General features: G+C 45.7%; 1 protein-coding gene across 1 annotated transcript in view; it reads left to right on the top strand.

The window, feature by feature from the left end:
* Nucleotides 1-14090, top strand: part of ALK (ALK receptor tyrosine kinase) — a 319074-nt gene that overhangs the window by 72242 nt on the left and 232742 nt on the right. The window contains exon 2 of the mRNA XM_068153686.1: nt 8530-8649. Coding sequence (XP_068009787.1) covers nt 8530-8649 — 120 coding nt within the window. The remainder of the gene's footprint in view (nt 1-8529; nt 8650-14090) is intronic.

Below are 14090 nucleotides of genomic sequence, written 5' to 3'. Positions count from 1 at the left end.
TAAGTGTAAAAAGAGCAGGAGGTTGGTGCTGGGTTTGTTTTCCCCCTTTTCCTTAATGCCTTTGGTTTGAGATGCTGTGGGATGTGTGCCAGCCTGATGAGAAACTCCAGCTGGGTGGATGTGTTAAATATGGCAGCAGCTATGCAGGAGTCCAAGGTGAAGGCACTCTGTGGCTTGAAGTCAGTATGTGGCATGAATTATTTAAACACTATCAAAACAACTTCTTTCCTCCCTTTTTTTCTTTGCTTGAAAGCCTGACCACTGTGCTTCTAGAGGTGATGTTGAGTACAGACTACAGCAAATCTTGGGGAAAGGACATGTAGAAGAGGCTCACAACAACCTCGTGCAACATTACAGGCTTTGGGCAGAGTGAGAGCTACCCAGCAGAGAAAGACCTGAGTATGAGCCAGCTTGAACCCAGGTGGTCCAAGAAGGCCAACAGCACATTGGCCTGCATCAGGGATAATGTGGCCAGGAGGTCTAGGGCAGTGACCGTGCCTCTGTCCTCAGCAAATGCTGAGGCCACATCTTGAGTACTGGGCTCACTTTTGGGTCCCTCACTACAAGAAGCATGTGGAGATGCTGGGGCATGTCCAAAGCAGAGCAACTAAACTGGTGAAGGGTCTTGTGACAGATGGCTGAGGGAACTGGGGGTGTTTAGTATGGAAAAGTGGAGGCTATGGAGGGACCTCATTGCTCCCAGAAGGGAGCTGATAGAGAGGTGGACATTGTTCTCACATGAAATAAGTGATAAGGCAAGAGGAAACAGCCTGAAGTTGTTCCAGAGAAGGTTCAGGTTGTAGATTAGGAACAATTTCTTCACAAAAGGGGATATCAAGCACTGCACAGGCTGGCAGGGAGATGGTGGAGTCACCATCACCAGAGGCATTTAAAAGGCGTGTGGATGTTGTGCTGAGGGATGTGTTTTAGTGGCAGTGGGTTAGCAGTAGTGATGGGATTGAGAGTTCTAAGCAAGTGGTTGGACCTGATAGTCTCAAAGGTTTCTTCCAAGCTGAACAGTTGTGTGGAATAATCTGAGCCACACAGATAGGTAGACACTGGGAATGTGTGGGGTCAGGAGCCCAGTTATGACCAGCAAGAGCCATACTGGTATGGCAGATATACTGGTGTGGCAATCCTCCTAATATGAAAGTTACTGTGGTACAGTATGGCTGCTGCCCAGAGAGGTTGTGGAGTCCCAGAGACATTCAAAGCCCACCTGGATGTGTTCCTGTGAGACCTGCTCTCGGTGATTCTGCTCTGGCAGGGGGGTTGGAGTGGATGATGTCTCGAGATCCCTTCCAGCCCCTAACGTTGTGTGCTTCTGTGTGATGGTGTATCTGTGATGTGTGCACTGGTGTAGCAAGCATGCTGGTTGCCATACCAATATATATGCTCCAAATACACACACATCATAATCAGCTGGGCGAGGAGCACTGTAGCAGAGAGTCCTTCTGGGGGGCCAGTCCAGCAGACACTGTAAGGACTCCCAGTGACTGCAAATGAAGGAACTCTCTCAGGCTGACATACAAGGCCCAGAGATTGATGTTGCCTTTCAGCTGTTCTGTTGGAGGCTTTTCAGAGCTACAACAGACAAATACCCCAGACAGCCATGGAAGGATCACTTTGTTTGCACATGGAAAGAAAAAATTCAGAGCATCTGCAACCTGATGGACTTGAGTGGGCCTTAGTGGAAGGCTTGCCCATTCCACAGACTTTAACTTGCACTTCCTTGCTGTCTGCAGTGCCTGGAGGTCTGTCTGTGCTGCATCAAGACATAATGGCTTCTGGTTTTCACTTCAGAGCTGGGCAGTCATGCAGGGGTACTGGTCATCAGTCCAAAGACAAGAACAGGTGTTGCCCTGTGTTGGAATACCCCAACCACACAAAGTCACTGCTCCAACACTCCTCTTCCAGCTGTGATCTTAAAACATCTAAAAGCTGGTAGAGTGAAGAGGTATGCAGAATTCAGAGTGTGTTTGTTCCTGGAGCTTTGCTGCTCAGGGGCTTTCCCCTTTGCTCAGCAAAGCTGCAGGCTAGACAAGCAGGAGAAGCACATCCCTTGACGCAGTCCTGCCTGCAGCCTCAGCCGCTCCTGAGACAAACCAGAGCTGTGAGCAGTTCAATTACTAACACTCAGTCCTTTGTTTTCTCTCTGTTGCCCACAGAGATGCTTAATTGTGTTGTGGAAGATTATTAGAGCAGAGATCAGTCTGCTGTTGGATCTCTTAAAGCTTTCTTGTGTGCACGCAAATGAGGAACAACTTTAAGCCATTTCTTCTCTGGTCTGTAATTGAGATCCTCAGCTCTTAATCAATGATTCATCGCTGGTTTGTGGTGTCTTTACTGGGCAGGTCTTCAGCAGCTGCAGAGCATCCAGATGCAGTGGTATGCTCTAGGTGGCAGTGTATTTTTAAACTGTACTGGTAGAACAGAAGCTTGGCCACTTTAATTGGGGGTGGGGGGTTAAATACTCTTTGTATGCCACTTGCTTTCAAAGAAGAGATCAAAGAAAGTTCTCAGCTTTTACAGTATGCATGCAAACACGCAGCAGAATGCAAAGAGAGCAGCAAACAGGAGAGCACTGCTTCCCCTTTCGATTTTTAACAGGAAGATGTTAACTTTCTTTCCCCCTGTAACCAGCAGCAGCACATAATACTTGGTTAATACTTCCCTGTCATGATACCTTGATGGAGTTGTAATTTGGGTGCTTCATGCTCCTCTTCTTCCTAGAGCCAAAGTCTGCTCATCAGATGGTGTCTCCCAGACTTATCAGACTCCCCTTGCATCAAGAATTGTCCATGGGATATCACAGACAGAGGGACTGCCTAGTTGGTAGGAAGATAACTGACCTGTGGGGTACTGATTTGCTGATTGAATCAGTCAGGTTTGAGGCATTTCCAATCTAAAGTTCTCTGTGAAAAGGAGGGGGGGAATGCTAACAGAAAAGAGCTGATAGAAAAGTTTAAATCAGCCTTTACAAAGAGAAAACAAAAAGTCAGGGCCAGAAGGATCAGAGTGATGTTGAATTAAACAGTTTTATTAGTGACACATGCTTGATGTACAGGAAGTGTATGCTCATCCCAAATTTACTCATCAAGCATCTGCCAGGCAGCACTGTTGATCACTTCTGTGCCTCATGCAGTGTATGTCTGACTGAATCCACTATCCACAGGTCTGCTGCTGCAGCCCTCTCAATGCAGACTTCCTCTCTGCAGCCCTCCAGGTTGGTCACACACACACACACGTGCTATCGTTTATTTGCACTCATCAGGCTTTCAATATGACATAAAATCATTGCCATGTAATGCATTATTTAATGTATTTTCCAACTGGAAAAGACAACTTTGGCAGGCTGTCAGGGAACACTTTTGTACTTTAGAGAAGGGTTTCTAAAGAGAAACCCTGGAGTCCATCCACCGGTTAGCGTAGTAAACTACTCGGAGCAGGAGCCGGCACGGAACGAGCTTGCCCTTTGCCTTGTTCTCCGGCTTGACTGTGAACAGAATCTGAGTTTTGCTTCTGCATGTCATGTAGAGAGTGATCTGTGTGAGCAGAGTAGAGCCTATGGATTAGTCACAAAGTGTTTGCTTGGGCTGTTTGGGTTTGGTGCTGCTTGGTCACCTCGGCGTACTGCACTTTTGGCTCTTTCACGGCTCAGTGAGTCCTCTCTGGAGATGGGAAGCGGGGGGAAAGGAAAGCTTCTAAGAGGCTGTGTGAGTGCTTCTAGCCTGATCAGGAGGATCAGTTGTGAATTTGAGAGCTCACTGGGAATTCTCAGGCAGCTTTTTTCCCCCGGTTGCATCCCTTTGCCCCTCGAAACCTGAAATTAGGAACTATTGTGGAGGCAGGGGGTCAGGAATCCTTTATTAAGGACTGCTTGTGTCTGCACTCTCAGCTAGCCAGAGGCAAGCCAGCTGAATGTGACCCAGAGTGTGCTCAGGTGGCCAAGAAGGCCACAGGTTGGTGAGGAGCAGATGAGGAAGCTGGGATTGTTTGGCCTGGAGAAGAGGAAACTGAGGGGAGACCTCATTGCTCTCTGCAACTCCCTGAAAGGAGGTTGGGGTTGGTCTCTTCTTCCTAGTGTCAGGTGGTAGGATGAGAGGAAATGGCCTGAAATTGCACCAGGGGAGCTTTAGGTTGGATCTTAGGAACAATTTCTTTGCTGCAAGAGTGGTCAGGGATTGGCACAGGCTGCCCAGGGAGGTGGTGAAGTCCCCATCCCTGAGGGTGTTTGAGAAACCTGTGGGCATGGCACTTTGGGACATGTTTGAATGGCCTTGGTAGTTTTAGGTGGACAGCTGGACTCTGGTCTTAGAGGTCTTTCCAACTGAAACAATTCTATGGTAAGCCCAAACCCTTTGCTGTCATAGCCATCTAGGATTGCATAGATATTTCATTAATGTCCTGAGAGGGCTTTGGCAGGGTGGGGATGTTGGGTTTCAGTTCCCTGCAGTGTTGAGTCTGTCTCTTCTTAGGATGTCCTCGATCTGCTTCTGCTTCATAGAAGCCTACACAGTTTCCACACTTGATGCAGTCAGCTGCATGGAAGATCTATTTGTTTAATCCAATGAAGTTGCCTTGGTCCTGAGTGCATTTGGCAGTGGGTTGTTTGCTTTGGGTTTTTTCACCAGAGGAGAAGATAACTGTGTCATTCCTTTTCTGTGGCAAATTGGTACTTTTTCCTTAGAACTGGAATAACCTTTTCTGAAAGGTCAGGCATTTGCTGAGGTTGGAACATCCAGCCCTTAATGGAGGCTGTTTCTAAACACATCATTGTAATATTTGCCAAGAGCTCCTCTCTTGCTGTTATAAATCAGAGCCACAAATACTTCTGAGGTTGACTTTTGATTTCCACATAAACAAATGCGATTCTGAGAGGTGTTTTGGTTTTTCCCCAGGTGTAGGTGTAGCTGAAAGTACACACTGGTCTCAGTTATTCACTGACACATCTGTTGCAACTCTAAAATCTAGAGGATAGGTTCATGCATGTTTCTTACCTCACATTTATCACTGTGGAACTGGGAATAACTTCTCTCTGCCACTTTGCTCTGGTGAGACCTCGCCTGGAGGACTGTGTCCAGCTCCGGAGCCCTCAGTTCAGGAAGGACATGGACTTGATGGAGCAGGTCCAGAGGAGGAAAGTGATCAGGGGGCTGGAGCACCTCTGCTACAATGACAGTCTGGGGGAGCTGGGGTTGTTCAACCTGGAAAAGAGAAGGCTTAAGTGAGACCTGGGAACAACTTCCAGTACCTGGAGGGGGCCTACAAGAAGGCTGGAGAGGGACTGTTTCCAAAGGCCTGCAGTGACAGGATGAGGGGCAATGGTTTGAAATTAGAGCAGAGCAGATTTAGACTGGATGTTAGAAACAAATTCTTTACCATGAGGGTGGTGGAACACTGGAACAGGTTGCCCAGGGAGGTAGTTGAGGCTCCATCCCTGGAGATAACCACAGTGAGGCTCCACAGGGCTCTGGGCAACCTGATCTAGTTGGGGATGTCCCTGCTGACTGCAGAGGGGGTTGGACTGGATGACCTTTAGAAGTCCCTTCCAACCCAAACCATTCTATGATCTCAGAACAGTGGGAAAGTTAATCCACTGAGTAATGAAGCAATATCCAAGTATAGTAATAAGCAATATCCAAGTGTAGTAATAAGCAATATTTGCTTACATCTAGGTGTGCTTTTTGGTTATAAAAGGAATGAGTGCTTTGATAAAAATTCAATTACATTTCTGCACTGCACTGCACTTTAGGAAGCTAAGGATGTTAATTGCTGGGGATAGTTCTGGCTTCTTCCAGAAAAGGAGGAAGAAGGGAGGAAATCCTGTTTGCTGTAAAATGCCCCAGAAAAAAGCTTTGCTTTTGTTGTTCCGTTTCTCTCCTGTGAACACACAAGGTCATTCTATCAAAGAGAGATTTTTCATTACAATAATACATACATATTTTAGTTAATGACTCTGTGGCCTTGAGGCGTGACTTCAGTACACATCAGCCACTTTCTAGGGGTTTTTTAACCCAAACTCTTGGTGTGCTGAATGAATTTTGCATCCCCTAAGGAGATGCTGCTTTGGCACAGCTTTAAAAGCAGGAATGTCAAATGTCCTCCTCAGGTGCGTGTTTGGAGCTGTGATGGAGAACCTTGGGTCAGGATTGGGCGCTGGATGTTCCTTGAGGCAGGAATATCAAAGAACCTTCTGTTGGCCCTTGCCATACTTCTGGCTGCTAAAAATGGAGCTGTCAGCTTCCACTTGCTAATCCATTCATTTTTTTTAAAGGTTAGGATCACTGTTGACAAGTGACAGAGCACCCTGGTGCAAACAACTGGAATGGAAGGTTAGGACATTAAAAAGAAGAGGACAAAAATGTTCTTACTGCTTTTTGGCTTCAATCTGAGTTGTGTTAGAGAGGGGAAAACCTCATGCTTTTGGGCCACACTCTGCTCTGCATTTGCATTACCCTTGCTGCACAAGAAGCATTTATTTAGCTGATACAGTCTTCTGTAATTACCTTTCTGGATGTAAAATGCCCTGAGGTGGAAGAGGAAAGGTCTCTCCTTCTCCTAACCTATAGCTCACTCTGAAATCAAATCATTCCTCACTGTGAAGAGTAGCCTCTTGGCTATACAAAAACCTTTTACCCAGCATCTTCCTCTGAAGATAACTTAATTGGGAAAGATTCATAACATCTGATACAATCTTCTTGTCTTCGGGTTCAGACCAACAGCCAAAGCAAATCATTTGAAATGAAGTTCCAAAATTAATCCTTAAAGAATAGGAGAAAAACTTCTTAGGTTAAAATAAATTGAACTGGATCCATTCTGTTCTGGTGGGGGAGGGTGGGGTGTATGTAGGGGGTGTACTGAACAGTTCTTTGATCCTCTATGCTATCCTGGGGTACATCATGAAGAGTGTGTCTGGCAGTTCAAGAGAGGTTCTCCTTCCCCTCTACTCTGCCCCAGAGAGACCACAGCTGGAGTGCTGTGAATTCTTGTGCTATCACTTAGCACTGAGACCAGGTTTAGTGGAGCCACTAGGAACATTATTTATCATTTTATTTTTCCTCTTGAGAATGGCTCTCTGACACAGAGTGAAGTACATCCTTGTCTTGGAGATTGTTGATCTAGACAATGAGCAAGTGGAGCACTGCAACAGGTTGCCCAGGGAGGTGGTTGAGGCCCCATCCCTGGAGAGATTCAAGGTGAGGCTCCACAGAGCTCTGGGCAACCTGATCTAGTTGGGGAAGTCCCTGCTGACTGCAGAGGGGTTTGGACTGGATGAGCTTTAGAGGTCCCTTCCAACCCAAACCATTTTGTGGTCTCAGAACAGTGAGAAAGTTAATCCACTGAGTAATGAGGCAATATCCAAGTGTAGTAATGAACAGTATTTGCTTACATCTTAGGTGTACTTTTTGGTTATAAAAGGAATGAATGAAGGAGTAGATGACCTTTGTAGGCTCCTTCTAACCCAGACCATCCTATGATTTGCAACTCTGACCTAAGAATGGTTGTTTTTCTCTTGATTTTGCTGTTGCTACTCAGTACAGGAGTGTGCTAATAGTGAGATTGCTCTGAGAGTGAGATAGAGCACAGCTAACACCTGGTATTTAAGCTTCTGACAAGGCCTCTTAAATTGTCTGGGTTTTCTTCAGTGGCAGTGAGAAGCAAGGCTAAGCAGAGCTTTCAGAGAATCAAAGCTGTGTTTTCCCCAAGGCTTCAGCCATTTACCCTGTTTACTCTTACCTTCTAAACTGTCTTTTATTATGCATTGCTATTTATCCATTCAAGAGCACAGTTCTTCAGCACTCTGAATTAATTATTGCTCTGTGAGTTAATTCCTATTGTTACAGAAAGCTTTACCAAACCTCTGAATAAAAAGTGTTAACAAATTGGTTTGCTGTTATTGCAGCAAAGCTTAGTGTTGCACTGAAACCAGAAGAAGGAAGGGACCTCCAAAGCTCACCTATTCCCATGCCCTCTGCAATGACCAGGGACATCCTCAACTAGATCAGGTTGCCCAGAGCCTTGTTGAGCCTCACTTTGAATATTTCCAGGTATGGGTTCTCAACTACCTCCCTGGGCAACCTGTTCCAGTGTTCCACTACCCTCGTGGCACAGAGCTTGTTCCTAACATCCAATCCAAATCTGCTCTGCTCTAGTTTGAAGCCATTGCCCCTCGTCCTGTCACTGCAGGTTTGTTCTGGGGGGGGATACTCCTGTGCTAACAAAACTTTAAAAAACCCCACAACTGAGGTACTGAAAGGCCAAAGAGAGCTTAGAATGAGTGCAGGATGAAACTTGGCAGTTATTCTAGGTGACAATAATTCTGCAATGTAGAGCAATTAACCTCCTGTCTCCATGCAGGTGCCTGTATCAAGATCTGACCAAGAAGCAGTCGAATGTCAGTGCTTGTAGCATCTGCTCTAGAAAGCTGGTTGAGATCTTTGCACTTGATTTGTAGCCCACACACAGCTATGCCATACATAATGTTTGGCTTTATCTTTTCTTCTTTCTCTTCTTTTAAAATGAAAGGTCGGAGCCCGTCGGATCTCCCAGCAAGCAGCCCTCCTCATCCTCCTGCTCCCCCTGCTTGGAATGTGACCTGGGTCATGAGAGACACGTCCCCTTTCTTCTCCCATAGAGGACGGCACAGTGAGTAGCATTTATGTGTTGTCTTCAAGAGGCTGTGGCTAACTGCCTAAGGATACTGATGTAATACTGGAGCAAAACAACACAAGTCAAATGATTCATGATCAAATAGCCACACTGGCAGCCCCTGAGGCCACTAATAAGCCTTACTTCCCCTTACTAGCCAGCCCCAGGGCCTCTCCCTAACTTGTTTATTGGCCTAGCAGTCCTGTTTCAGCTCAGCACAGCCTGCTGTGACCCTGCCCATCTCCATCTCTACAGAAGTACCTGATCCATGGAATCATAGAATGGTCTGGGTTGGAAGGGACCTCCAAAGATCATCCAGTCCACCCCCTCTGCAGTCAGCAGGGGCCTCCTCAACTAGATCAGGTTGCTCAGAGCCCTGTCAAGCTCCACTTTGAACATCTCCAGGGATGCCAACCTGTTTTTGTGTTCCACCACCTTCATAGTAAAGAACCTGTTCCTAATATCCAATCTAAATCTGCTCTTCTCTACTTTGAAGCCATTGCCCCTTGTCCTGTGACTGCAGGCTTTTGTAAACAGTCTCTCTCCATCCTTCCTGTAGCCCTCTTCAGGTACTGGCAGGCTCTGCAGAGCCTTCTCTTCTGCAGGCTGAACAACCCCAGCTTCCTCAGCCTATCTTCATAGCAGAGGTGTTCCAACCCCCTGATCATTTTCATGACCCTCTGGACCCACTCCTTCAGGTCCATGTCCTGGTGCCTAGCCTGCCACAGCCTGTCCTGCTCCTTCAGAAACAAGGTTCCAGACTGATGTGTGAGCCATGTGTTGGCATCCAGCAATAACATAAAGAGAAGAGTTGTGTACCAAACTTATTTTTCTTTTCCATCTCCTTTCATATCTCCCATCCTTTCCAACTCTAGGAATCTGTTTTCATCTCTTCTCTGGTATGACCTATTTTCTGGCTATCCATAGCCATTCCACTGTGAAATACGGAGGTTGCAGTGAGGACTGGACTGCAGAAGGCAATATCTAACATGCAATCCACAAAGTGACTGAAGTAGGATATATCTACTATATATCTACTACTGGTCTCTTTGAGGGGAGATAAGGTGCTGAGAGGCTAATAAGATTTACTCACCCCAAGCCTGTAATTATCTGCTTGAGGGAAAAGTTTGACCTACCTATATGAAGGAGTCCCATATTTCTTCAAATTTATGTTGCAGCCTTTTATGTGTGCAATATATATTCTTTCCACTGGCATACAATATCTGCTCTAGCTGTTGTATCTGCTTGAGTGATGAGGACACACCAATTTCATTTGGGAAGGGACAGTAGTACAAGCTTTTTTTTTTCCTTTCCCCCTCACTTGGTTTGCTCAGAAATTGCAAGAATGATTTTTAATTTATCCTTTATTACTTCTTCCTAAACTCTTGCAGTTTCTCTGTAATAATGTTCTGAGGGAAAGCTTTGTTCTCAAAACCCTACAAGCAGTGATTCCATCTGCCAGCATCACAGGGAGAGCAATGTAATGTATCTAGGCAGAAATGGCTTTAGCTGCTTGCACCAGACCACATTCTGCCATGTTCCAACCATCTCTTCTGCAAGGAAAGGCAGGAATTTGGTAAGATGCTGCACCAAATGCAGTCTTCACTCTCCACCAGCAGGCATAATTCAGGCCATGTGCTTGAAACTGCTGGAGAATCTTGAAGAGAAGCAGGAGGAATTTTTTCCCTTTCCTAGCTTTGCATTTCAACATTTCCAAAAGTGGGCAGAATTCCTTTAAATGAAAGAGCTGGCAGTAGCCCTCAAAGTCAGGCACTTCAGGCTGGAACTCTGTAGCATCACTATATGGACATGCTTCCTGCCACTTCAGATACACAGCACGCAGAGCACTGCTGTGGGGGCATGGAGTAGATTCATGGAATGGTTTGGGTCGAGCCTGTAAGCATAGCCCAAGCCTAAGAGGGCAGTTCTTAACACTTCCTTCTCTTCCTCTGCATACCTGCAGCTTATGTGCACTTGGGTGTTTATTAGTAAACTTCCCAGGAATGTAGATTTCTGTCCAGAAGTGCCATGACCATGAGAGGGATGAACAGTGCCTTGCAGCAGCTGATCATTTGCTCTGGATCTGAGCAGCTCTCTGAAGGTCAGGCAGGGGCTTGGCAGAGCATGGCAGATGACAAAGTCAAACCACCCAAGCTGCAGGCGAGTAACCTTGTCCCAGGACCATTCCTGCCTTCTGATTAAGTGATTAATCCCAAATCAGGCAAAAAACCATCAGCAGAAATAACCCCCCCCAGTCCTTTACTGTTACTAGAGTGTTTTCCACTTCTGTCAGAAGCTTTCTTTGCTGCTTCCAGAGCAACTGTGATTACAGAGTACCCAATAAAACTTCTGTCAAAACTTTGTTTGCCTAATCATCTGATGGAAGCCATCTAATTAACTGACTGACATTGCCAGAGTGGGACAATATTAGTTGTCTTAATTACCTTTGCCTTGTGTTCAGCTATTTGAGAAGTCTCTGATGGAAAGGCTGAATAAATTGAAAGGAAGGGTCCCTCTTCCTCTGCCAAACTAAGTTCTGTGCTCCTTCACTCAGAATTGAAATTCTGACAGACTGCTTCTAGTAGTTCTGGCAGGAAGAGTGCTTGATGAGATCTTTAACTCTATATGCAGCAGTCCTGAAAGGTAATCACTGGCACACCAGGACACTTGATAGTGATGGATTCACACAACCAGGTTTTTTTCTCTTTTGTCTAGAGGTTTCTAGATTTGTCTCTACCCAAGCATTGATTAATCATCCATCTTCTCAGAGATGCAAAATCCACATTCCTTTCAGAAAATAAAGGCTTAAACCCCTATGAAGTCAGAATCACCTGGGAATTCAGCCCAGAGGGCAGGAGGAGTCTTTATATCTCTGTATTTTTTGTGTGCTCTTTTGTTCTCCTTGAGGTACACTCAGACTATTTCCTGTGGCTAGAACAAACTTTTAATGCCTGCTGCATACATGGTGGTGTATTAATCTCCCATTTGCAGCACTGATGGAACTCTGTCCTGAGGCTTACATGATTAACTGCACCCAGCCACATATTTCATTCCTTGTCCTGGTTGGTTGAATATTAATTTTCTCTACGGTATAGGTATTGTATAAGAAATCAATTGTCCACTACATAAAATCCATTAAGCTTCTGTAAGAGGAGTTCCAGATGATGAGTGCCTCTTAAGGCCTGGTGTAAGCTCTCATGCAGTTCATACACCACCTTCTGCTCCATCCTCCACCTCCCCCCAGGGCCAACCGACAGCACTGAACCTGGAGCCTGTCCTCGCAGGGTAGGGTGGCAGCTGCTGAGAGTGCTACTGACTGGAGGAAAGTCAAAAGCAATGCACAGAATTCTCTCAGGCTGTGCCGTACTTCTGCAGTAGGATTTAGAGATTTGGGGTTGGTTTTTTGCACACACACGCTGAGGTGTAGGAATAGTGGTGGGTTAGGAAATGGTGGTGCTTTGGATGCCAAAGTTACCTGGGACTGAAATTCAGGAGGAAGTAGCAGATTCAGCTACCAACTGACTGGAGTGCTTCAAAATACCTCCAGAAGGTGAGCTCAGGAGAGGAGGAGCAGGTACTTTCAAGACTGCATAATTGTTCACAGCTCTGATTTAATAGGTACTAAAAGCATAATCCAAAGGATGGCCTCTATTAACAGCTTATTAATAATTTCACTCAGCTCTAGGTCTTCAGAAAACTAATTTGACAAGGTTGTTGATTTTGGGGATTTTTTTCCCCACGCTTTCTAGTGGAGTGTCATCTGTGATGAGTTCATGATTTCCTAAATTGGCTTTCCTAGGAATAAAATAAAAAGACTTTGGGCTAATTTTCCCCTGGAATGATTTGGAGCCATTCTCACTGTGTATTTGATGCTCAGTGGCACCTCAGTTGTTCAGTGAGGTGTCAGATCAATGATTACTTCTTTCTTTTCCCTGGGTCATGTGTAGCTTGCTGAATTCAAGTCCTCCTGCACAGGCATTCAAAATGCCATTTCCTTCATGGGAGTCGGATGCCACATAAATAGTGCTGATGTGAAACTCAGGGAGTCTGAACTTCAAACAAAAGGGAAGATAGAGAGAAAGAGGGCACCAGCCAGATAGCTTCATGTTGCAGTTAGGCTCCCATAACTGCTTGTTGTATGACTCTTCCACAAATCAGACTAATACTGGCATCTCCAGACTGATAATGTGTTTGTGACGCTTGGCTTGGCATGGCACAGAATTCCATTGGTTGGAAAAGACCTCTAAGATCAGGTGCAGACATCAACCCAACACCACCATGGCCCTAAGTACCATGTCCACCTGTTTCTTGAACACCTCCAGGGACAGTTACTCCACCACCTCCCTGGGCAGCCTGTTCTAATGCCTGATCATTCTTTCAGGGAAGAGCTGACATCCAGCCTAAACCTCCCCTGGCACAATTTCAGGACACTTCCCCTCATTCTACCACTTGATACTCAGGAGAAGAGGCCAACCCCCACCTCAGTCCAACCTCCTTTCAGGGAGTTGTAGAGAACAATGAGGTCTCCCCTCAGTCTTCTCTTCTCCAGACTAAACAGTCAGTCCCTCCTCATGAGACTTGTTCTCCAGACCCTTCACCAGCTTTGTTTCCATTCTCTGGACATGCTCCAACAGCTCCATGTCATCCTTGTGCTGAGGGGAGCAAAACTGAACACAGTGTTGGAGGTGTGGCCTCCCCAGTACCAAGTATGGGGGATATGATACAAGTTCCTGTTGGGAAGGTGAGGTAAAGTGAGGAGAGAAATGAGGAAAATACCATGGTCCAGAGGTAGAATTAATCAATGCCTTCTTAGTAAAGGCATTGCAGAAGTGATGAACTACCTTAATTCAAGTATATCCATTTTGCAATCTTAGTACTCGAACACAGTTCTGGAAATAGCATTATGAATGTAACAGGATAAGACTTCAATTACCAACAGCTCTTCACACCGGATTAATAGAGCAAACATAAAGTAGCAGCTCCTGTTAGCCTCCTCTAGACATGCAGGAACTCTTGCTTGACAGTTAGGTGCTCTCTGGGCCATGTGCAGCGGTGCTGAAATCCAGGAGGAGGGAAATCACAGGGAAAGCAGTATCTGTCTAGCTAAAGTGAAGGCTGTGATAGGCAAGGAAGAAGAAAAAGCCTGATTGGGGGGAATTTGTACTTTCTGAAGTTACTATTTTTCTTTTCTCCTCTTTCATCTGCAGATAATAAGGCAATGACAGCTCAACACTCTTGCAATAACAAAATAACATACCGTGAGATAACAAATGTCTTTCCTCCCTGTCTCTCAAGCATTCATTTTCTCTGGAGATGTCTCAAACCTCCTGCAGGAGGTCCCTCACGTGAATTGTCAAAACATGACAGTTCCCCCAGCCAGTGTTTTGCACCAACTGGAGCATGTTTCCTAACAGTCGTTCTCAGCTGGTCCTTCAGGC

Source organism: Melanerpes formicivorus, unplaced genomic scaffold (genome assembly GCF_026170545.1).
Source record: "Melanerpes formicivorus ecotype bairdi unplaced genomic scaffold, bMelFor1.0.p_v2 SCAF_26, whole genome shotgun sequence".
In the NCBI taxonomy this organism is placed as follows: Eukaryota; Metazoa; Chordata; class Aves; order Piciformes; family Picidae; genus Melanerpes; species Melanerpes formicivorus.
Note: the sequence above shows the minus strand (reverse complement) of the source record. Positions and strands in the feature narration are given on the sequence as shown.